Source organism: Tachyglossus aculeatus, chromosome 1, assembly GCF_015852505.1.
Source record: "Tachyglossus aculeatus isolate mTacAcu1 chromosome 1, mTacAcu1.pri, whole genome shotgun sequence".
Classification (NCBI taxonomy): Eukaryota; Metazoa; Chordata; class Mammalia; order Monotremata; family Tachyglossidae; genus Tachyglossus; species Tachyglossus aculeatus.
Window position 1 is genome coordinate 159,408,756 of NC_052066.1, and position 25,932 is coordinate 159,434,687.

General features: G+C 42.2%; 1 protein-coding gene across 9 annotated transcripts in view; it reads left to right on the forward strand.

The window, feature by feature from the left end:
• FOXN3 (forkhead box N3) overlaps window positions 1-25,932 on the forward strand; it is a 383,654-nt gene that overhangs the window by 191,644 nt on the left and 166,078 nt on the right. For all 9 annotated transcript variants that reach the window (XM_038751984.1, XM_038751976.1, XM_038751969.1 and 6 more), the window contains one exon: window positions 13,077-13,213. In XM_038751984.1, the coding sequence (XP_038607912.1) occupies window positions 13,077-13,213 (137 nt within the window). The remainder of the gene's footprint in view (window positions 1-13,076; window positions 13,214-25,932) is intronic.

The following is a 25,932-nucleotide window of genomic DNA, read 5'->3' on the forward strand; positions in this document are numbered from 1 at the left end:
GACATGGGCCTGGGGTCGATGGCGGGACAGGCGAGAACGAGGCACAGTGAGGAGATTAGCGGCAGAGGAGCGGAGGGTGCGGGCTGGGCTGTAGAAGGAGAGAAGGGAGGTGAGGTAGGAGGGGGCAAGGTGATGGAGAGCCTTGAAGCCGAGGGTGAGGAGTTTCTGCCTGAGGACACATCTAATATTGCATCATATTCTAGTATGGACATAGTTATCGATTTAAAATGAAATGGATCAATTAGAAAAATATCATATGAGATTATTAACTACTCATGAAATCAGAAAAACCATGAGGAATATCAATCATAAATTATTTGAGACAGACCGTGTCTCCAACAGATGTATCAGTCTCTGTAGATTGTCTTTGTAAATAATTATTGACCATGTTAGGATCATTACAAGGTAAGTAGCGGTATTAGATAGAAAAATAAGTACATCATCTCTTCTTTGTGGCAATTACACAAAGTGATTTTATGCAACACTAATCTGTTTCATGCCCAGAAGAGAAATACTTCAACTCTTTAAAGATAGTGAAGACTAGACCTCCTCAGCCATTTAGCCATTTTGGAAAAATATAAAATGACTAGCTTTTTCCATTTACCTCCAGATTTCAGAGGGACCTTGAAAGGGCCTTTCCATCTTGGTATAATGACGCAGTCTGTCAGTTTGCTCAGATTGACTATTCGCTTTGAACTCATATTGAGCAGTTCAGATTATAGTGAATGCCTCTTATTGGCAAGAGTGATGAAGGGGGAAAGCCTTGATCCAAATTCTGCCTTTTAATGTCTGAACTATGAATATTCAACTCAGTGGAGACATCATGTCCCCTTTGAGATACAGGAATAGTCTTTTTCCAAATAAAAGTCATTTTTTATGTCCATGTATGCTGAACATGTGTATGTACCAATGGATAATTATGCCTATCATTTGCAGGATCACAATTTTTGTTATTTTTGTAGGTCAGGGACCTTCATGCTGCCATCAGTTATTCATAACTGTGGGGTAAGGGGCGGGGGAAAAAAGGATAAATGAGGGCTAAAATTTCATTTTGAATCAACAGCTTCAATCTCTTTTGCCCATCAGACCCTTTACTGGAGTAGACTATGGCTGACTATGGGATTCCGCCTTCTCTCATTCACTCTGATCCAACCTCCAAGACCAGGAAAAAACTAGGTCCAGAACAGGACTTACCTAGTCTGGACCTGCATTTCTCGGAAAGGAGGGAACAACAAGAACCAGCCCAAAGAAGGGGTCCTTCTTCCAACGTGCTTTCAGTATGTCCTCTCTTAACATGCTCTCAGGAGACTGCCAGCCAGGTCTCCTCTTAATCACAATTTTCCCTCTATAAAAGGCGAGGGGGATCTTGGTGGAAAGATCAGATTGAATTTGCTTCCTGCTGCCCATGATATTTTTGTAACCTTCTCTAGGACGCTTCCTCCTCCCACCGCCCCCTTTGCCCTGCCCCCTGAATGTTGAGCTTATTCATGAAACTATGTTTTTGTGATGCTTTCACTCCCTTTAAATCTCAAGGATTCATGATGGGAATGTCTTTTCTTTTCCTCAAGTTGGCTTTTGAGCCAGACTTGAAAGTAAAAAGTATGCCAGCATAGAGTGTATTTCTTCTTTCCCACACTTGGGTCCCTGCGAGTTGTTATGAGAGCTGCCCTGTTTAGTCCTCCTTCAAGAGACCCTTCTTTGAGATGTCCTTATTATTAATTTTATTGAATTTTTTTCAAGTACCCAGGCTCTGTTTGGGTTAGATAAACCATGTTCTCCTCCTCCCTTTCTCATCTTTTCCTTTTTCCTTCTTCCATTCTTATCTTTATAATTGTGTGACTGTCTAGTGTCAATCTCTCTTTGGATTTTAAAGTAGATTGCATCTTAAAAAAGAAAAGACTAAATTACTTCCCCCTCCCTTTTTGCGTCATTCATTCATTCATCCATTCAGTCATATTTATTGAGCGCTTACTGTGTGCAGAGCACTGTACTAAGTGCTTGGGAAGCACAAGTTGGAAACATATAGAGACGGCCCCTACCCAACAGCGGGCTCACAGTCTAGAAGGGGGAGCCAGACAACAAAACAAAACATATTAACAAAATAAAATAATTAGAATATGTACATATGTACAAGTAAAATAGAGTAATAAGTCTGTACAAACATATATACAGGTGCTGTGGGGAGGGGAAGGAGGTAGGGCGGGGGGGACGGGGAGGGGGAGAGGAAGGAGGGGGCTCAGTCTGGGAAGACCTGCTGGAGGAGGTGAGCTCTCAGGGCTTTGAAGGGAGGAAGAGAGCTAGCTTGGCGGATGTGCAGAGGAAGGGCATTCCAGGCCAGGGGGAGGACGTGGGCTGGAGGTCAACGGCGGGACAGACGAGAACAAGGCACAGTGAGGAGATTAGCGGCAGAGGAGCAGAGGGTGCGGGCTGGGCTGTAGAAGGAAAGAAGGGAGGTGAGGTAGGAGGGGGTGAGGTGATGGAGAGCCTTGAAGCCAAGAGTGAGGAGTTTTTGCCTGATGCGTAGGTTGACTGGTAGCCACTGGAGATTTTTGAGAAGGGGAGTAACATGCCCAGAGCGTTTCTGCACAAAGATGATCCTGGCAGCAGCGTGAAGTATAGATTGAAGTGGGGAGAGACAGGAGAATGGGAGATCAGAGAGGAGGCTGATGCAGTAATCCAGTCGGGATAGGATGAGAGATTGAACCAGCAGGGTAGTGGTTTGGATGGAGAGGAAAGGGCGGATCTTGGCGTCATTACCCCATTGCTCACTTCCCCTTCTTCTTTCTTTGCTTTCCAGAATCATCTTTCTGTAGACTTTGACCCCTTTGCCTCTCTCACCCCCAGACTTGATCTGTTGCACCTAGACTGTCTAGAAATAGCCCAGTTACAGTCAGAGGCCTCTCCTATCCCCATTTATACCCATAGAAGCACACTGGCCCACAAATATGCCCCTGCCTAGTGCCTAGCATTCTCTGATTTTAAGCAACTGAGGTGGCTAAGAGGGAGGGGAACCTCTAGTTTGCCCCCACTTAACCTCAGCTCCTGCCAGGGAAAATGTCTCCACCATGTCAGGGGAGCCCCACTCTCCGCATGACTTTCCCATCACTGTAGACAGCACCACCATCCTTCCTGCCTTACAAGCCTGTAATCTTGTTATCCTCGACTCCTCTCTCATTCAACCACATATTCAGTCCATCACTAAATCCTGCCTGTTCCACATTCACAATATTGCTAAAATACGCCTTTCCTCTCCATCCAAACTGCTACGATGTTAATTCAACCTTTTATTATCATTATTATTATTATAGTATTTGTTGAGTGCTTACTATGTGCCAGGCACTGTTCTAAGTGCTGGGGTAGCTACAAGATAGGTTGGACACAGACCCAGTTCCACACAGGGCTCACCCTGTCCCACCTTGATTACTCTATCAGCCTACTTGCTGACCTCCCAGCCTCTTGTCTCACCCCACTCCAATCCCTGCTTCACTCTGATGACCAGATCAATTTTCCACAAAAACATTCAGGCCATGTTACCCCACTCCTCAAGAACCTCCAGTAGTTGCCCATTCACCTCTGCATCAAACAGAAACTCCTTACAGTTGGCTTTAAAGCACTCAATCAGTTTGCCTCCGCCAACTCCACCTCGCTACTCTCTTACTCCAACCCAGCCCGAATACTTCACTCCTTGAATGCTAACTTTCTCACTGTACCTTGATCTCATCTACTGCACCACCAGCCTTCTCCCCATGCCCTGTCCCTGGCCTGGAAGGCCCTTCCTCCTCCTTTGTCAGGGAATTACTCTCCTCCCATCCAAAGCCTTACCGAAACACTTCTCCTCCAAGAGGCCTTCCTTAACTAAGCCTTCTTTTTCTCTTCTCCCACTCTTTTCATCACCCTTACTTTCTTGCTTTATTCATCCCCCTCCCAGCCCCACAGCACTTATGTACATATCTATAGTTTATACTAATGTCTGTCTCCCCCCTAGACTGTAAGCTCATTGTGGGCAGAGAATGTGTGTGTTACATTGTAATATTGTACTCTCCCAAGTGCTTAGTTCAGTGCTCTGCACACAGTAAACGCTCAATATGATTGACTGGCTGTGGGAAATTTTGAGATCTTTACATCTTACTGGAGGTGACTTGTGGGAGTTTTTGAGAGCTTCTGCTTGTCCTCAGTTTTATTTCCACCACTCTTTTTCTCTCTCTCTTCTTCATCAGTGACTCCTTCTAGAAGGCAGTTGACAAATTAACATATTTAAAATTTTCAAGCTTCACTGATGTAAAAAGAAAACTTTTTTTAGGAATACAGAAAGTTCAGAACAATCTGTAGTCAGAGTAAATATCACGTAAAGCATAACCATTGTTTCACAGCCACAGAAACTTACTGAGTAGAGGGAGGTCGCTACTAAATATCAAAGGTTTGTGGCAAATTTTTATATTTCTGGAACACTACTGAGAGGGTTAAACTGCCTCAAAAAGGGATTGGATAAAGCAGTTAAATAGCCCTTCCACTTAGGTTAAATATTTCATTGCAGAATTGGTGGAGATTGTGTATCTGGTATTTAGAAAACACATTGTTAGTGAGTGTGAAACATTCCAAGGTTGAGATTATCGGGGACTCTTTATCCATGCCTTAGTCCCTTGTTGCCAAGGAGACACAGTGTAATCCAAGATGAGGTTTTTTTTTGCCCTTCTTGATTGGCAGGGATGATGACTTGTAGCTTCGCAGGAATTTGTAGAGCTGTAGACCCACTATCACAAAATACAATAGTAGGATAATAATTCTACTGTGCTTTCCCTCTCTCTGCTTGCCTCAATTTTATAATCTGCATTTAGAAGAACGAGTTAGAAAATTTCTTCTTGGTGGGGAGAAAGTCAGAAGGAAAATCTTCAAATAGGTTTGTAATGTTTTCCAGCACTGACATTCCTTCGCCACTGTGTCCAAGACCATTTTATATGGGCCATTTAAAAGGGCAAAAATTTATGAAATGTATGAAAGGATTTTGAGACTTTCATTCTCTTTTCTTTGTTACAAAGCCTAGTTATTTCTTGGCCATAGTTCTCAATTCTTAAAACTCTTTTGGTTTCTTTTCACCCCAGCTTTATTTTTCAATCATTCAATTTTCTAACCAGCTAGTTCTGATTCATTCATTCATACATTGTCGTATATATTGAGCACTTACTGTGTGCAGAGCACTGTACTAAGCGCTTGGGAAGTACAAGTTGGCAACATATAGAGACAGTCCCTACCCAACATTGGGCTCACAGTCTAGAAGCGGGAGACAGAGAACAAAACAAAACATATTAACAAAATAAAATAAGTAGAATAAATATGTACAAGTAAAATACTTCCACCATCCTTTAGGAGGATTCTTTGGTATTATTCTCTTGGCTACCTTCGCTTTCCTCTTTTCCCTGTCTTCTTTAGTAGATTGAACAATCAATTACATTTATTGAGCACTTAACTCTACAGAGCACTATTCTAAGCACTTAGGAGAATACAATAGAGTTAGTAGATGGGATCCCTGCCCTCAAGGACCTCACAGTGTAACTGGGAAGAACAGACACTAAAATAAAATAAGGGGAAGCAACAGAACATGAAAAACACCTGTAAGTTCAATAGGAGTGGGATAAATACCCAGGTGCTTAAGTGAGTGACCGTAAATGCTGAAGTGGCTTGACAGAAAAAATAGGGTCAGGAGATGAGAGATTAATCAGGGAAGGCCTCCTGGAGGAGATACAATTTTAGAAATTCTTTGAAGATGAGTAGAGACGTAGCTTGATGGATATAAAGCGTAGCTTGATGGATATAAAACGGGAGGGAGTTCCAGGTGGGAGGGAAGGTGTGAGAAAGACAAGAACAAGACACAGTGATTAAAATGGCTTTAGCAGTTCAGAACATGCAAACTGGGTTGTAATGGGAGAGGAACAGGAATAACTGGCAGGGAAGAGCTGATTGAGTGCCATATGTGTTGAGCCTAACTAAAAGGGCCAGTGTTCAACCCTTCCTTTTGCATTTTACTCATGTAAAGACAGTTCCTTGGTTGCCCTCATGCCTGTGTTCCATGCAGGACCTGTTTTTAAGCCTGACTCGGCATCCTGATTTTTACTTTTTTTCACAAAACTTTACCCAAAACTTTCTTTCCTGATTGCTACCATGTGGTTTGAAACCACAATTCATTAGGTCTTCCTTTATTCCGCCCTCCTGGCTTCTGGCACCCCCTTCAAGGATATCTGCCCTTAGGTCATCTATTCTTCTCCAGTGCCCCACCAGCAAACTTGCATTGCTGTGAGAATTGCTTTACAGCTGGTGAACCTCCTCCCCTCTTCCGCCTTGAAGATCTCAATTGGTCCCTTAATTGCATTTTTCTTCCACCCCCAACTCTTTCAAATATGCGTGGTGTGGCTCTTCCGTCCACACTCTTATTCCCAGTCCCTTACCTCCTGCTTCTCCCCTAAATTGGATTGACCCACTGGGATACTGGGAAGTTCCCAGTGGGCTATGGACCTACCTGAGTCATCTCTATAGACAAACTGAGCAAGTTGGACAATGGAACATTTAGCCTCTGGACAGCTCTGGATGCTGCACTCAAGTTTTTAGGCTCAGGATTTCCCAGAAAGATTTTAGAGCAAGTCTAGCCCTGCTTGCTACCACCACCTTTCTTGGTCCCCTTTTGCATACCCTCCCTTCTCCCAAGCTGATCCTTTCATCCAAGCATGTTAAAAATAGTGGTCAAATGTTATAAAACTTTTAAAAAAAAACAAATTGTCTTCTTACCTGAATATTTTTCTCAAGCCTTCATGCCTCACGGGTTAGATTATCAACCCCTAAAGGGCAGGTACCAGGTTGGGTTTTAGTTTAATTTTTATGGAGCACTTAGCACTTTGTTCAGGTAGGAGTTTTAATCAGTAATGTTGAGAAAGCTAAGGGATGAGGGGCAAGGGGCAAGGGGCAAGGGGTAAGGTGTTTTGGCCAGGTTGGGATTTGGGGGAAAAACTGTGGGATGCCCTGCCTTGGGTGGGAGGGTGATTGGGCCAAAGGAGAAGCTATTCATGCCTTTATAGTTGTGGAGCAACTCCCCCCCGGCCCACCCTGCCCGGCCCCCTGAGTCCCACCATGGTCATCTTGAAATTACTCTTGCTACCTTTGTCCCTGTTTGTCTCTCTCTCTGTTCTTCTCTCTTCCCTTTCTCCCTCCTCCTTCCCCCACCATGCCTCTGCCAAGGCTAATGATCTGAGGTCTGGGATTAAAAAATATCCCCAGTGGTGTTAGGGAAAGGAACCGACCACCAGAGGATGCTTGCTGTGGGAGAGGTGGTCTGGGAACTTCTTTTAGGATTAGGTCCAGCAGAGGTATTGATGCCATATTGCCCAAGGAAATGGCAGAGCCTTGTCTGGTACCTCTTCTTAGCTCTCTGGCCATTCATTCTCAGTCTCCTTCGTGGGCTCCTCCTCCCTCTCCCATCCCCTTACTGTAGGGGTTCCTCAAGGGTCAGTTCTTGATCCCCTTCTGTTCTCCATCTGTACTCACTCCCTTGGTGAACTCATTCTCTCCCACGGCTTCAACTATCATCTCTACGCTGATGACACCCAAATCTACATCTCCACCTCTGTTCTCTCTCCCTTCCTCCAGACTCATATCTCCTCCTGCCTTCAGGACCTCTCCATCTGGTTGTCCGTCCGCCATCTCAAACTCAACATGTCCAAGACTGAGCTCCTTATCTTCCCTCCCAAACCCTGTCCTCTCCCTGACCTTCCTTTCACTGTAGATGGCACTACCATCCTTCCCGTCTCACAGGCCCACAACCTTGGTGTCATCCTTGACTCCACTCTCTCATTCACCCCACACATTCAATCTGTCACCAAAACCTGCTGGTCTCACCTCCACAACATCGCCAAGAACTGTCCTTTCCTCTCCATCCAAACCGCTACCTTGTTGGTTCAATCTCTCATCCTATTCCGGCTGAATTACTGCATCAGCCTCTTTTCTGATCTCCCATCTTCCTGTCTCTCCCTGCTTCAGTCTATACTTCACTCTGCTGCCTGGATTATCTTTGTACAGAAACTGTCTGGGCATGTCATTCCCCTCCTCAAAAATCTCAGTGGCTGCCTGTCAGCCTTCGAATCAAGCAAAAGCTCCTCACTAATGGCTTCAAAACTTTCCATCACCTTGCCCCCTCCTACCTCACCTCCCTTCTCTCCTTCTACAGCCCAGCCCGCACACTCCGCTCCTCTGCCACTAACTTCCTCACTGTGCCTCGTTCTCGCCTGGCCCATGTCTTTCCTCTGGCCTGGAATGCCCTCTCTCCATACATCTGCCAAGATAGCTCTCTTCCTCCCTTCAGGGCCCTGCTGGGAGCTCACCTCCTCCAGGAGGCTTTCCCAGACTGAACCCCCCTTTTTTTCTCTCCTCCTGCCCTACCCCCTTCCCCTCCCCACAGCACTTGTATATATTTGTACATATTTATTGCTCTATTTTATTTGTACATATTTACTATACTTTATTAATGATGTGTATATAGCTATAACTCCCTTTATTCTGATGGTATGGACACCTGTCTAGTTGTTTTGTTTTGTTGTCTGTCTCCCCCTTCTAGACTGTGAGCCCGTTGTTGAGTAGGGACCATCTCTATATGTTGCTGATTTGTACTTCCCAAGTGCTTAGTGCAGTGCTCTGCACACAGTAAGTGCTCAATAAATATGAGTGAATGAATAAATAGGATTGAAAGAATGAATGAATGAATTGAAACGGTAGATTCTTTGGAAAGGAGAAGCAGGCAATCAGTCAATCAATTGTATTCATTGAGTGCTTGTTGTGTGCAGAGCACTGTTCTGAGTGCTTCAAAAATACAGTATAACAGAGTTCCTGGACCTGTTCCCTGTCTACAATGAGTTTACAGTCTGGAGGGCTGATGTGAAGGCTTAAGTGTTGTTCTATAGACCAAATGGGTTGTGATCAGGGAATCATGAGTTAAAGCTCAGAGCAAATTATTTTGACATTTTTAAGATTGGGACCAATGAAGTCTAATAAAAAGGTTAGAATTTAGTTAGAACAGATTTTAAGCATGGTATGCCATGACCTATCAGGGCTATAGCTAGCTACTACAGTTCAATACTGAATATAGAACACTTCAGGCCTCACACTAATGTAATGTTTAGAATGTGGCCTTCTTTAGCCACGTTACACTATTTTATTTCTTTTAATCTTCCTCACTAATTAATTGCTCCCATTCTTTAGGCTAGATTCTGTCCAGAAGTATTCATGTCTTCTTACTGGTCTCAAGGAACCAATTAGTTATCTACTTTCCCCCCTAGTTGTCTAAAACGAAAAATGATCACTCTTCTTCCAGCTGTTTTTCACAAAGAAAGTGTTTGGGGGTTTTTAGGGTGTTTTCCAGGGTGGAATCCTCTCTTCTGTCCTGTCTATTTCTCATATGCCTCACCTTGATAGGTTTCTCTTGCCTTTCTCTGTTCCCTAGGAATTTGCAACACTTTTAATCTTGAGGTCATGCGATGCACATATCTATTTCCGATAGAAATTCAAGCCCGCTAGAAGTAATCTTTGGAGGAGGAGTTTATGTTACTGGAAAAGCTCAGATTCCCTAAACTCATGACCAGATTAGAATCGAGGTTAACCTTCCCCTCCCCACTTTGGTGCATTAGCTGTAATTATTCCTGCCCCAAGAAAAAAGAGCTTGGTTCCTTCCCTGGATTTCTGGGTGGAGAAAGTTCTCAAGCAAACCTTTTACTGTTCCACGATGATATTTGAACCCAAGTGTCAGCAGTTTCTTTAATCGTTTCAAGTGTTTGTGACTGTCATTTGCTTAAAGCCCCATCACCAACTCACCAGAATAATTGACAGCATAGGTCAGGTATTTACTGGCTTCTTTCTTTTGAACAACTAAAAATGATTTGAAATACTTTCTGTATTAAGGTAAATCTCCCTTGGCTAAAAGTAGTCATTTTTTGTAGATTTCGTTGGGATAAATATTCATGATGAGTACTGCCTCAGCCTCCTTGCTGCCCTCTCTGCCTCCAGTTTCTCCCCACTCCAGTCCACTTCACTGTGCTGCCTTTATCATTTTCCTAGAAAGTCATTCTGCACACATCTCCCCGTTCCTCAAAAACTTCCAATGGTTGCCTATCCATCTCCACTTCAAACAATATCCCTCACCATTAGCTTTATTAAGGTATTCAATCAGTTGCCTATCCATCTCCACTTCAAACAATAACCCTCACCATTGGCTTTATTAAGGTATTCAATCAGCTATCCCCCTTGAACCAAACCCTCGCTCATCTCCCATTGCAACCTAGTCTGCACACTTTGCTCCTGAAATGCCAACCTACTTACTGAACCTTGATCTCACTGTCCAACCCGTGCTCACATCCTCCCTCTGCCCTGGAACTCCTTCTCCCTCCTATCTGACAGAACACTAGTCTCCCTATCTTGAAAGCCCCATAAAATCACATTCCATCCAGGAATTCCTTCCCTGACAAATATCTCATTACCTACCCTATTCACCCTCCCTTCTGCACCACCTATGACTTTAGATCTGCTCCCACTTAAGCACTTTAGTACTTGCCCCACCTCAGCCACACAGCATTTATGTACATAGCCCTATATTCTGCTGTTTTCCCTATCCGTAATTTATTTTAATGTCTGTCTCCTCTACTAGGAAGTAAGCTTCTTGAGGTTAGGGATAGTATGTCCCAGCTCCATTGTATTGTGACTTTCCCAGGGCTTAGTACACACAATGCTCTACCCACAGTAAATGTTCAGTAAATACCATGGATTGATTGTTTAAATAGTTAAATTACAGGGTGGTGCAATGACTGGAGTGTTTGAACTGGAGACTGTTACACATTTGCCACTGATTCTCCATTGGACTTTGGGGTCGGACATCTCTCATTTGTTTCTCCATCTGCCACAGTCACCCAGGCTGAGTTCATGTTTTGAAGCCCTTTAAACCTTTTGGGTGGAAAGACATTGTATATATAATCTCAGGGAATTGTTAAAATTCAGCTCCCTCTTAACCTCTTTTGTGGTGGTGTAGCATATATTTTTAATGGTGCCAACCATTACCATTAAATGCCAACCATTCTTGGTTTTTTGAGTTTTTTAAAATTACCTTTTGCACTGCCTTTGTAAACTTTCTCTAAAAATAACTCAGCACAGTGGATTTGGCACTGTGTGTGTGGGTGTGGGTGTTTGTGATTGTATGCACATGTATGGACATGCTCTACTTGGAAAGTGTGATCTTCCTGTCGTAGCCATTTTGGGCATGAACACATGAAATAGAGTTTGCAAATTGGCTGGCAAAATGTAAGCCAAGTTTCAACAACCTGATATGTTTTTAAACATCCCAACTCTTCAACTGGAAAATTTGATGTTTGGAAGAGAAGCATCAACTTGATTCAGCTGTAGGGCTATAAAAAGGGGGGGGGGGGGAGGGAAGGGGGGTGCCGGGAGGAGAGAGAGAGAGTGTGTGTGTGTGTGCGCGTGAGAGACAGAGAGACAGAGACAGAGAGACAGAGAGAGAGACTGTTATCTTGCTGTGGGCAGGGAAAGTTTCTGACAACTCAGTTGTCTTGTACTTCCCCAAGCGCTTAGTACAGTTCTCTGCACATAGTAAGCACCCAATAAATACAAATGATGATGATGACCTATTTCTGCATTAGGCATAAATGTGTGCCTATACTCTCTCTCTGTGAATTTTGAGCAAGTTCCCTGAACCCAATGCTAACCAAATAGGAGTATCAGGAAGTGTTAAAGAACCTTGCCCATTGTTGGAGGCATACTTAGAGCAGTGCTTGGCACATGGTAAGCGCTTAACAAATACCACCATTATTAGTCATGCCTCTGAATAAAAGTTCACTGAGTTGTTTAAAAATAAATACATTTTTGAAGTTGTGTAAAAACATGGCAAATTAAAAATGCCTTAGGATCACTTCCATGTGATCCTTTATTCTTATTTTTGCATGTTCTGCAAAGTTTATAAAAGAGAATATGAGGAAATTGTTAGCAGCGAAGGTCTTCAGTACAATAGCTCAGTACAGAATCAGCCCTTTGGCTTCAAAGCATGGGGCCAAGGGCAGAGGTTATGCAATTTAACTTTTTTTCCTCCCTGAAACAGTAAATATTTACAAATGTCCTTATCTAAATGCCTTGGGTACATGAGGTCATTTGAAAGCGTGCAGCCAGTGTGGTGACCAACACGGTAATCAGAACTGCCATTTGTTTCTTTACTTTCTAGGTCTCTGGTATGAGCACCTGAAAAACATTTGTGTGAAAATGGAAATTAAACTGTCTTAGATCTTTTTATGGTATTTCATGTTGAACTTAAAAAACAAATCTGGTTGCTCAAAGAACAGAAAAATTCAGAAAATATATAGTTTTGGACTAACTCTGGAGTGTGGAGCTTGTTGCTGTGAGCTCAAGAATAAATATTGAGTTTTGGGATAGGTTACCATTGCAGATTCAGTTCTTGAGCTATTTTGTTTTCTAGGAAAGGGTACTTGGTTAGACCAATGGCCTCTCTAATCAGAATTCTTCTAAGTTTAGTACTGGGGTTTTTTTTGACAAATTGATAAACAAGCAAGAAAATTAGAGGATTGTGTTTCAGAGCAAACAGTCCTTATAAGTGGTGGATTAAATATTTTAATGTTTAAAACATAAAAGTAGTTACTAATTATGTCTCTGACCTTCACTATTTCCTGTTTTTTTTTTCAGTTTGAAAAATCTGAAGTGTTTGAAACTCACTTTCATAGTGTTAATTGTTGTTAAAGTTATGAAGATGCTAATTAAGAATTCTATGTGGGTGTTTTTGGAGTGGTAGTTGTATACTACAGTTTTGCATTGATTTAACCTGTGCTCAGTGGCAACTGTTTTGACAGTCACAATTTAAGTATTGCCGTAAAATTGAAATGTTTCTTCACAGGAGCAAAAATGTTCATTACATAAACAGTGCTTGGTAGTGTCAACAAATAAACTAATATAATGATTTTGAGTAAACACGGCTGTTATTGAAATGCTTAAAACAAAATTACTTACCTTTTGTATTTTAATTTTCTTTGCAGAGTATTGGCAAGGGCTCCTTGTGGTGCATAGATCCAGAATATAGACAAAATCTAATTCAAGCTTTGAAAAAGACACCCTATCACCCATATTCCCATGTGTTTAATACACCCCCTACATCTCCTCAGGCATATCAAAGGTAAGAAAATCATGCATTTATAATTAGCTGTATTTTCTAACTATTTACCTCATTTTGGGTTAAGCAAGAAATTGTGGAAACAAATTATAAAATTATAAACACTGTATTGATAATAGGTTGATGAATCAAATAGTAAAAGCATTTCGAGTGGTCAAATCTTCTTAAAATACAGAAAATCTTACCGTTTTGACTATGTGGTGTATCCATAATTATTCCATAGCCAGGGAAGAACTAATTTTGATGAATGTAAATTTCAGCAAAAAATTAAACCTGGTAGCTTCAAAAGATTAGCTTGCTACATTTTAAGCAACAATTATATGAATCAGGCAAGCAGGTAATTTGGTTTCAGCTAAACCACCTAGGGAAACTCTTCACTCTGTTGTGAATCTAATCTCCAGGTGAACTGCTCTTGAGTGATCTGTTTTGTTGTCGGTTACTCTGAATGGGTGTGTTTGGGCTTCAGGGTGAACAGAGGAAAGCAGTGCTATATCTCACTCTTTCCTGTATTGATTTGTTAGGTGACTTTTAAGTCAAGGAAGCCATTTTTCAAAAAATGATCTAATTGGAGGGGAGGAGATGTGGTCTATCTTCTTTAAAAGAGTGAATTGCATAAATATCAGGTTCTGAAAACAGCTGTGCCAGGCTTACTGCTGAATATATATTTTTTCTTAGAGTACTGCTGTTTGGGTTTGAAATGTCTTTTTGTCACTGAAACCTAGTGAGGTGTTTGTACGAAAGCCATAAACCTAAGAGCAATGATCTTTTGACTGCTATTTTTTTAGGTCAATTATGAACTGTGTGGATTAATAAATATATTTCAATAGAAGATTTTATAACGCCCTCATTTGCAGTTTCTTTAACAAGTCTAATATTTGTTCTGTAAGCAGGAACACAAACTAATCTTTTCAAATAACATTAATGAAGTTCTTGTGCATCTCAGTTGAGAAGCATTCCATCACATGCCTAGACAATCAATCTTCAGTGAAAGACCAGGAAGAACAGCTGGGCTTTAGGAGAAGACTGCTGTATGTCTGCCCTTGCTAGGCGATTAGCGTGATGGTAACCATGGTAACTAGAATATCTCCATAGTAACGCATAGCTGAGACAGGTGCAGTTGCATCACAAGGCTGTTTGTTGCCTGGCAAAAGGACAGGCCATTAGTACTTACATATATGCTGTTACCTTGGTAACAAATAACCCTACATAGCAACCACAGTTGGCTTGAAGGGAAAAAAAATTAAGGATGTTGTACCTGTTTTTGTCAGTTTTCAGAAAAATCAGGGAAATGTATACTAGGCGATGTGACAACTTGAGGTCATTTAGCTTTAGGAGTTAAAATTTAAAGTGTGCCAAGCAAAAATTGTTCAAATTCATTGCCTTTTACAGTCTTAAATCCTTATGGCCTTGGACACACCCTAAAATGGAGATGTGGAAATCATCTTTAGAATTTATTTTCTTTGTTCTAAAATATCAGGACTTGCCTTTTCTGATCAGCACAAACCATTTGTCGGACAAAAGCGCTCACCATATTTTTTAGAAAGTTAATTAAATGATTTAGAAATCCTGCTGCACTTCTGGGATAGCAAGGGCTTGGTTATTCAATTGTGACTCTCTTGACTCGTGGTCTTATTTGGCCACTGCTGTATTAGTTAACTCTGTAAATAGGATATTATGGACTCAGTTGCTATAGGCCTGTGGGCCTCCTGGTTGGTTCATTCAGAATGACTTTGGCATAAACCCTTGGATAAATACGGACCCTCTGTCATAATAGTATTAATAGGTGATACTCTTCCAGTCATGCCAGCTGAAGAAACCTTTCCCAGAGGTACCAAATTTTCATGGGGCCACTGTGAAAGTTCATTTGTCCAGAAGTAGGGGAGGCCATAGTTCCACTTTTTCCAATCCTCTCATGACCTCATGCACCAATTTATTCCCCCTCCCCCATCAGCTAAGATTTTATTTAAATTTCCACATGTCTTAATCGAGCTAGCAACCCACTCCTGAGCCATGTGGTATGTTCATGGCACCAAAGTCCTTCAGGTCAATGGAGTTGTTCATTAGCAAATGTGGAGAATACTCTATTAACACTATCAAGTGGAGCTACCACCAGGATTGATTGCCTCTGTATATCTCCAGTTTAATTCCTCCCTTCTCTGTAAGGTCCAAGGATGTTGTGAGTAAATGCCGCAGAGTGGGTTACCCTGTCAGTTAAGGTTTTGGTGCTATTGTTACTTGATCTAAGCAACAAGTGGCTGAAAATGCTTTAGAAAAGGCACTGTATAGCTCCAAAATTGTATTCCTTTGGAAGATTAGCAATATCAAAAACCAAAAGATGAAAATTCACTCAATTCTTCAACTATGTTAGTTTTGGAGTTTTGTGCAGCATTATATGGCCTTTACCCATCACTAATTTTGTTGTCAAAAGTGTGGACCTTTTCATTCTGCTAAAGAATAAAGCCTTTCCTTCAAATAAAAATGAGGTATTTTGTCCCTAAAATACGAGTCATTATTGTTCTTAATAGAAATATTAACAGGCTAGACATTTTTGATCTTAAACTTCAAAATAATTATTGGTGTAATTGAAACCAAAATTACTGTATCTTGTTGCTAATGCCAGTTTTCCCTTTAAAATCTCTCTGGGTCTCTCTGTAATTGTAAGATACATTTTGAAAGCATGATTACCTCAATGGGCCTTACTCTTTATCATAATCACTTTCAAGTCACCTTGCCAAATATGGGGAGAGAGGTGTTCACAACAGAGCTTTTCTTTAATTTGAAAATCACAAACTTTTGGGGCTTCTGTAATTCTATTGAAACATTAATGGAGCTCAGAATGTAGATTTCTGAGCTCACCTGACTTAACAAAGACAAATTAATTTGCTTAGTAGTTAAGTAGCATTTATTGAACATCCACTAGGTGCAGTGCACTGTACTAAGCACTTGGGAAGTATAGAATATTGAAGTATCAGGTTTCTCTGCCCAAAGGGATGAATGAAAGGAGGGAGACTTTTTCACAAAAAATGACTTGTCTGCCTTTTTATAGCAAAACACTTAAATAGCTCTTCTGCATGTAGGAAATTTGAGGACTTATGTTTTGATATCTCTTAAAATGAATCTCTCACATTTATTATTGTCTTCTCCCTCCTGTGTGACTCGCAGCCTGTTGCTGTTAGGTAGTTTCAACTAAGACTGAATTACAGTGGTCCCAATTTTGTATTTCAATTTGTGGAAGGAATACCCAGTTGATCCTAGATTCAAAATGTTCAGCATTTTCCAGAAGGCTAAACATTAGTTCCTGCAGAAGGTTCTAGATTCAGGAAATAATATTACATGTGAAGCATCACTTGACCTGGTGAATGGAAAAAAAAAAGGGATCCTGGGCTTACAAATGAAATATTTAGAACTAATTTGTAAAACCAAATCGATTTAATCAAGGTGATTCCATGCTTCCCAGCACTTCCCTGTGGTTGGCAAATGGGAATTTATGGCCCTCACTCTTCAACTTTAAATTCCATGGTCCATTCTAAATATCGATGACCCTGAAGTGCCAACGATCGCCACCATGAGGGCCCGGGATCCCTGATCCGAGAGGCCCACCATCAGACTGCAGGGCCCCCTTGCTCCTGGAAGGATCTTTCCCCTCCAGACGCCGCCATAAGGGCCCAGGATCCCTGATCCTGAGAGGCCCTCCCACCATCGGACCACGGGGCCCCCTGCTCCTGGTAGGATCTTTCCCCTCCGGTTCCCGCCATGAGGTCCCAGGATCTCCCTTCCTGAGAAGCCTGCTATTGGGCTCCCATGATCTTCAGCTGGACTCATGGCCAACCCCCTCCCGGACATCTGCATCCCCACCCGAGGACACCGAGGCCCCCTCTGCCCCCACTGCCCCCCACCCCCTCTCCCCCGCCGCAGGCCCCGCAGCTGGTTAGAATCTCGTGTATCTCCCAGATGACATTCCAGAGTTGAGCTCTCTGCTGACCATCCAACTCTCGATCACCTTGCCCCCTCCTACCTCACCTCCCTTCTCTCCTTCTACAGCCCAGCCCATACACTCCTCTCCTCTGCCGCTAACCATGCCTCATTCTTGCCTGTCCCGCCGTCGATCCCTGGCCCATGTCCTAACTCTGGCTTGAAATGCCCTCCCTCCACACATCCCCTAAACTAGCTCTCTTCCTTCCTTCAAAGCCGTACTGAGAGCTCATCTCCTCCAGGAGGCCTTCCCAGATTGAGCCCCCCGTTTTTCCTCTCCTCCTCCTCCTCCCCTCCTCATCGTCCCCCTCCCTCTACCCTACCTCCTTCCCCTCCCCACAGCACTTATGTATACTTGTACATATTTATCACTCTATTTTATTAATGATGTGTATATAACTATAATTCTATTTATTCTGATGGTATTGACACCTGTCCACTTGTTTTGTTGTCTGTCTTCCCCTTCTAGACTGTGAGCCCATTGTTGGGTAGGATTGTCTCTATATGTTGCCAATTTGTACTCCCAAGTGCCTATTACAGTGCTCTGCACACAGTAAGCACTCAATAAATAGGATTGAATGAATGAATGAAGGGGTCATTTTTAAAGAAAGCTATACTTTGAACTTTATTGTCCTTGTTATTTAATATTTATATGATTTCCTCTTTCCTAATGTGTCTTCTGCTGAACCCATCACCATTTTATTTTTAGACTGGGGGTCCTTGAGGGTCTGAGACTAACTCTCCCCAGGGTTAAGTGCAGTGCTCTGCCTACAGTAGGTGCATAATAAATATTACTACCTCTAATCCCTTAATAACCAGTTGTCTTTAAATAGCCATTCTTAAAATATATGTAGGGTCATAATGCAGGGCAGTGGGCTTGCCCTGACTGGTCTCAGGGGGCGGGATTTGGTAGGCGCAAAGTGAGCAGTAGGATTATGTTTGATTGGTTTCTAACTTACCTTTCAAAGAACTAGTGGGAATAAAAATAAGACAAAGCTCTTTGTAATTTTTTTTTTCTAAGCAGCTTGAAAGTAGGGGAGGGGGTTGGGAATCATATCTGGGATGACTTCCAGGGAGGATATTTACTGAGCTTAATTCATTCATTCATATTTATTGAGTGCTTACTACGTGCACTGTACTAAGCACTTACAGAAACCTAAGGTTGAAAGAAGGGGAAAGTCAGAGGAAAAGAAATTTACTTGAAATCCAAAACACCCACTGAATCAAACATACAGTGGTAAATATCGACTACATTTTGATATTGCAGCTTATTCCCCATGAGCATGGGTAGTATTCAGCAAGGCAACAATTGAAATTAGGGAGTGGTGACTATACACAGCCCACCAAATCCCAAGACATGACCACCTCTTTCAAAAAAGTCAGTAATGGTTTAGCTATATTTTATTTCTTAGGATACAGTTCATAAGGCAGTCATCATGATATGGGTAAAGGAAATTCCAGTGCTTACTATGTGTGAAGCACTGTTCTAAGTGCTGGGAAGGTTACAAGGTGATCAGGTTGTCCCATGTGGGGCTCACAGTCTTAATCCCCATATTACAGATGAGGGAACTGAGGCACAGAGAAGTGAAGTGACTTGCCCAAGGTCACACAGCAGACAAGTGGCAGAGCCGGTATTCGAACCCATGACCTCCAACTCCTAATCCCATGCTCTTTCCACTGAGTCACGCTGCTTCTCTGTGTGACTGTGCTCTTTATGTTGAGGCACCATGTACTTCCTAGAAAGGATAATTTCTTGCATTTCACTTTCCATTCAAGCAGGCTCTGTTCAAATTAGTTTCTGAAGGTTCAATCAATTAATCATTAGTATTTATTAAGCATTTACTATGTGCAGAGCACTGTACTAAGCACTTGGAAGAGTGCAGTACAATATAAGTTGTTGGCATGATCCCTGCCCTTAAGGAGTTTACAATTTTGTGGGCGAGACAGACATTAAATTAAATATAGGGGAAGCGGCAGAGTATAAGGATATGTATATTATACTGACAGAGGTGCTGTGTTTCTTTGTTCAGGGTACAGTCCAGAGGTGTAATTTCTTTTATTTCTTTTCACATAAGGTTTAATTCTTTATCTTCTTTACTTTTCACATTTCTTCACTTGAAATGTGGGAACTTTCTATTAGGGGGGAAAAAGAAAATGAATGTATGTATTTCTGCTTCACACTAAAATTACACTGAAATTGTTCAAGGAAGTAATTTAATATATTATAATTTAATATTTTGCCTCGTCTCACTTTTCGAGAAGCAGCATGGCTTAGTGGCCAAGAATTTGGGCCTGGGAGCCAGAGAATGTGGGTTCAAATCTCAGTTTTATAACATGCCTGCTGTACAACCTTGGGTAAACGTAATTTCTCGATGCTTCAATTTTCTCATTTGTAAAATGGAGATTAATAACCCACTGTGAGCCCTTAGTGAGACACGGACTTTGCCTGACCTGATTGTTATATCTCCCCCAGTGCTTAGTGCTGTTCTTGGCACAAAGTACTTGACAAATACCACTTTATTATTATTATTATTCTTAGTATGACCTTCCTGGATTTGATATATTATTGGGATTCCTATAAGCTACATAAAAGGCATACAATCAGCAAGTTCTTAAGTACTTAAGAAAATATAATGGACAAAAATGATAATAGAACTGTTTTAAAAATTATCTAAATTAATATTTGTGCCCAGTTTCAAAGTTAGGGTAATTTTAAGTTGTTGTTTTTTGGGTTTGGTTTTTTGTTGTTGTTGTTGTTATTTAAGTGTCCTGCCTCCAAAAAGTGCGTTGATTTATGTTCTAAGGAGAAATTTGGTCAACATATCCTGTTTCTCTTGAGTGTTTCTTGGCACCCATTGGGCAAGGATCATGCCCTATTCTTCATTTGTAATCACCTCGGTGCCCCATATAGCACTTTGCCTGAAGCGGAAACTCAATATATTACTGATTAGGATAAATTTTAAGCGTCTTCTCTGAAAATTGAGCCCACTGTTGGGTAGGGACTGTCTCTATATGTTGCCAACTTGCACTTCCCAAGCGCTTAGTACAGTGCTCTGCACACAGTAAGCGCTCAATAAATACGATTGATTGATTGATTGAAAATTCTGATGTGTAGTCCTGTTAACTGTAGCTAAAGGTCTTTGCTTACCCATTCTCATGTAAATATTTTTAAAATTAATGCTCAGATTAGAAATTTAATAGTAGAAGCCTCCTGTTGGGGGTAGAGAAAATATTTTTTAATTTCTACTCCTTTTGGGAATGAACACCATGGCCCCAGACTCAATTTTAAAATAGTAAGGAGAGCCAAGAGGTAGATTGTTAAGGATTTTAAGTAACAGAAATTGTAAATGCGTATCAGCCCTGTTTGAACTTTCCTTTGTCAGACATGATCTACACTCCTGGCCTTTTGTTAAAAAAGAAAAAAACAAAACAAAACTTTTTTTTCAGATCTCTCATCCTATCCCGACTGGATTACTGCATCAGCCTCCTCTCTGATCTCCCATCCTCCTGTCTCTCCCCACTTCAATCTATACTTCACGCTGCTGCCCGGATCATCTTTGTGCAGAAACGCTCTGGGCATGTTACTCCCCTCCTCAAAAATCTCCAGTGGCTACCAGTCAACCTACGCATCAGGCAAAAACTCCTCACTCTTGGCTTCAAGGCTCTCCATCACCTCGCCCCCTCCTACCTCACCTCCCTTCTTCCCTTCTACAGCCCAGCCCGCACCCTCCGCTCCTGTGCCACTAACCTCCTCACTGTTCCTCGTTCTCGCCTGTCCTGCCGTTGACCCCCAGCCCACGTCTTCCCCCTGGCCTGGAATGCCCTCCCCCTGCACATCTGCCAAGCTAGCTCTCTTCCTCCCTTCAAAACCCTACTGAGAGCTCACCTCCTCCAGGAGGCCTTCCCAGACTGAGCTCCCTCTTTTCTCTCCCCCTCCCCATCCCCTCACCTTACCTCCTCCTTCCCCTCCCCACAGCACCTGTATATATGTTTATTCAGATTTATTACTCCATTTATTTTACTTGTACATATTTACTATTCTTTTTATTTTGCTAATGATGTGCATCTAGCTTTACTTCTATTTATTCTGATGACTTGACAGCTGTCCACATGTTTTGTTGTCTGTCTCCCCCTTCTAGACTGTGAGCCCGTTGTTGGGTAGGGACCGTCTTTATATGTTGCCAACTTGTACTTCCCAAGTGCTTAGTACAGTGCTCTGCACACAGTAAGCACTCAATAAAAACGATTGAATGAAAGAATGCTAAGCAACAGTGCTTCAACAGCTGGAACATCAACATTCTTTGACACCAGTAAAAAATAAAATGTAATAGGCATAGCATTTAGATACCTGCAGCCATGGGGGAGGACAGAAGGGGAGGGAGGGAAGAAGACAGGAGGAAAGGAAGAGGGAAGGTGTTCATCCATCAAGGAACTGTTTCTTGATGAACTCCACTCTTCAGTACTAGAAGATCAGTGAATACTATACAGGGTAGAGAAGGAGAGTCTTGAGTAATAATACTTGAAGGATGAAAGAAGTAATACTGACAGAGCCAGACTGAAAAATCAGAACCAGGAAATGTTTGAGTAGAATCGAACAGTAAACTATGGGCTCCTGGATGGAACTACCATTTCAGTGAGTAGGGAGCAGAGGATCCTTATGTCATGAGCTCTGGAAGTTCCAAAGACAGAGTTTTGTAGAACTACCCTTTTCTGTGCTGCTGTGCTGTTTCGGATTCCTGCTCCTTGCCTGTTGCTTCCCTGGAACCTGGAGAGAATTGAGTTGACCTTGGTTTACTATATCTCTCTCCTTAAAATTTTCCTAAGGTGATTTGAGTCGAAAATCTTTTCCATACACTTCTCCCAAGGAAAAACCATAGGGATCCCATGTGGCCAAACATGAGCTTTTTGGTGATCAGTCAATCAAGCTGTGTATATGCAGCCTTAAACCTCAGAGACTGAAGCTCCTTGTGGGCAGGGATTGTGTGCACATAGAAAGCACTAAATAAATACTATTGATTGATTTTATCTGCTTTATATTTATTAGTATTCTTTCCACTTTACAGTATTGATCAATTCTATGCTGTGCTATCAACAGGATCCCGGCAGACATTTCTAAACCTGCACTTCCCCTGGATTGCTCTGAATGTTGAGTGGTTATTTTTAGTCCTACAGCTAAACAACCCTAATCTCAATCTCATTAATCTTTCTGCTTCTGAGACTAACAAAATGAAGTTTAGAATTTCTTTTTGGGAACTTCAGGTGCTAGTTGTTCTATCTAATAAAGTTTCCAAGACTGGAATCCTTCAAGGGGATGTGGTTCGTGTTATTCAGGTGGTGGATTATTCGGGTATTGGCGTGGCTCAGTGGAAAGAGCACAGGCTTGGGAGTCAGAGGTCATGGGTTCTAATCCCACTCCGCCACATGTCTGCTGTGTGACCTTGGGCAAGTCACTGAACTTCTCTGAGCCTCAGTTACCTCATCTGCAAAATGGGGATTAAGACTGTGAGCCCCATGTGGGACAACCTGATCATCTTGTATCCCCCCAGAACTTAGAACAGTGCTTTGCACATAGTAAGTGCTTAACAAATGCCATTATTATTATTATTATCATTATTATTATTATTATTCAGTCCAACAACAATATGGCTCCTCCCTGTTTCTGTTGCATCGACAGCCTAGAGAACATTATGGAAGTTAATGCTGGGCCCTGGGATGATTTTTGGGTCTAAGGGATATTATATTGGCCTAGCATGCATTAATAAAGTGAGTTTGAATCACCAGTTTTGCTACTTGGTAGACTTGCTCACTTTGCTCCAGGGCCACATTACAGCTTCACTTTCTAACTGCATCAGGGAAGGCCATTTTGGGTCAGGCCAGAGCCATTGGGGTCCAATTGTCCACCAAATCCTTTGGGGATAGAATGAGAAAGATTTTTAATTGCAGCAGGAAGAATTTAGGTCTGCCTAATATGTGAACTCTAGAAATGTTGGATTACTTTGCCTCCATCACACAGTCCATCCTCCTAGCACCTCACCTCCATGTAGGGAGATAAATTATTAGTTTTGTAAAAGATGATAGCAGTGCTCTGCTGGTTAGGTAGAGGAGTAGATTCAGAACACCCATTCAGTTGACACTTCTCCACTTCTCCAAACCTCCAGTGGTTGTCCCATCCTCCTCCACATTAAACAACAATTCTTTACCATTGACTTTGATGCACTCAATCAGCTTTCCTGCTCCCTCCTTTCCTCACTGATCTTCTGTTATAACCTGTCCTAAACACTTAGCTCCTCTAATACCAAACTGCTCACAGTAACTCAGTCTCAGTAGTCTCTCTACCAACCCCTTCTCCACATCCTCCCTCTGGCCTGGAATGCCCTCCCCCTTCATATTCATTCATTCAATAGTATTTATTGAGCACTTACTGTGTGCAGAGCACTGTACTAAGTGCTTGGGAAGTACAAGTTGGCAACATATAGAGACGGTCCCTACCCAACAACGGGCTCACAATCTAGAAGTGGGAGACAGACAACAAAACAAAACATGTAGACAGGTGTCAAAATCGTCAGAACAAATAGAATTAAAGCTATATGCACATCATTAACAAAATAAATAGAATAATAAATATGTACAAGTAAAATAGAGTAATAAATGTGTAAAAATATATATACAGGTGCTGTGGGGAGGGGAAAGAGGTGGGGGGGGTGGGGAGGAGGAGAGGAAAAGGGGCTCAGTCTGGGAAGGCCTCCTGGAGGAGGTGAGGTCTCAGTAGGGCTTTGAAGGGAGGAAGAGAGCTAGCTTGGCGAATGTGTGGAGGGAGGGCATTCCAGGTCAGGGGAAGGACATGGGCTGGGGGTCGATCTGACAGACTGTCATCTTCAAAGTCCTACTAAAATCCCATCTCTTTTAAGAGGCCTTTTTCATGTCCCCTATTTGCCCTCCCTTCTGCAATGCCTATGCCATTTGGATCTGCTGAACCCTTAACTGCTTAATGTTAACCCCACCCACAGTCCCACAACACTAAGGTACATCAATTAGTCAGTCAGTGGTATTTATTGAGCACTTAATATGTGCAAAGCACTGCATTAAGCACTTGGGAAAATACAACAGAATTAGCAGCCATGTGCCCTACCCAACCTTATAGTCTGCCATTCATTCATTCAGTCATATTTATTGAGTGCTTACTGTGTGCAGAGCACTGTACTAAGTGCTTGGGAAGTACAATAATAATAATGGCATTTATTAAGTGCTTACTATGTGCAAAGCACTGTTCTAAGCGCTGGGGAGGTTACAAGGTGATCAGGTTGTCCCACGGGGGGCTCACAGTCTTAGTCCCCATTTTACAGATGAGGGAACTGAGGCCCAGAGAAGCTAAGTGACTTGCCCAAAGTCACACAGCTGACAGCTGGCGGAGCCGGGATTTGAACCCATGACCTCTGACTCCAAAGCCCGGCTCTTTCCACTGAACCACGCTGCTTCTTAACTCACATTAGTGAGTTCTTGCTATGTGCAGAGCACTGTTCTTAATACCCATGACGGCATCGATCTAACCATATTTAGGGCCATTCATTCAGTCGTATTTATTGATCGCTTACAGTGTGCAGAGCACTGTACTAAGTACTTGGGAGAATACAACATGACAAACGGTCACTTTCCCTGTACTCTTCCCATCACTTAGTACAGGGCTCCACACATAGTGAACGGTCAGTAAATATCACTGAGTGATCGGTTCATGTGAGACAGGATGTTCCCCAACTCTTGAGCTCTCCTCAATTTGGGGTGCAATTTGGGGTGTAACTCCCACTGGAGTTTGTTTTGTTGTCTGTCTCCCCATTCTAGACTGTGAGCCCGCTGTTGGGTAGGGACCATCTCTAGATGTTGCCAACTTGGACTTCCCAAGCGCTTAGTTCAGTGCTCTGCACACAGTAAGCACTCAATCAGTACGATTGAATGAATGAATGGATGTGGGACAGACCCTTTGACCAACCTGATTCACTGCAATCTACCCCAGCACTTAGTACAGTGCCTGACGTGGTAAGCACTTACCAAATATTAGTATTATTATTTAAAATTACAGTCAGGACAAAAGCGACAAATCTGACAACATATAGAGACGGTCCCTACCCAACAACCGGCTCACAGTCTAGCCATTTCCCCTAATTTATTTTAATGTCTAGCTTCCCCTAGAGACCGTATGCTCCTCGTGGGCAGGGATCATGTCTCCCACACCCACTTGCATCGTGCTCTCCCAAGTGCATAGTACAGTGCTCTGCATACAGTAAGTGCATTGATTGATTTGTATTTGTGTAAGCAATGTACAGTGTAGAGGTAGGAAGATAAGAGTTTGGGGATTACCGCCATTTAATTCAGTGTCTGTTGAACTCAGCACTTAGAGCACAAGATGCAGTCTCAAGTTCCCTCTTACAATTCCCTTTCTTCTCTCCTTTTTTTTTCCTCTGCTCCCCTTACTAGTAGGCTTGATGCCACAATAGTATTTCCTCTCTGCTCTTTTGAAGTAGCAAGAATTATGCAAAAAAGTGTGGTAAATCAATCAATCGTAGGCATGTTCTGTTTTACTAATAAGTTACCTTGGTTAGGGATGGTATGTATTTGCTTTCCTATAACTGAACTGAAACAGTAGGAGAAGTAACCATGTCACTGTTATTTCAGGTTGTTGGGCCATGGAGGCAAGAAAATGAACCATATATCTACCAGTAGGAGCAAATACATAAATACAGACTTTATGTTTGGAA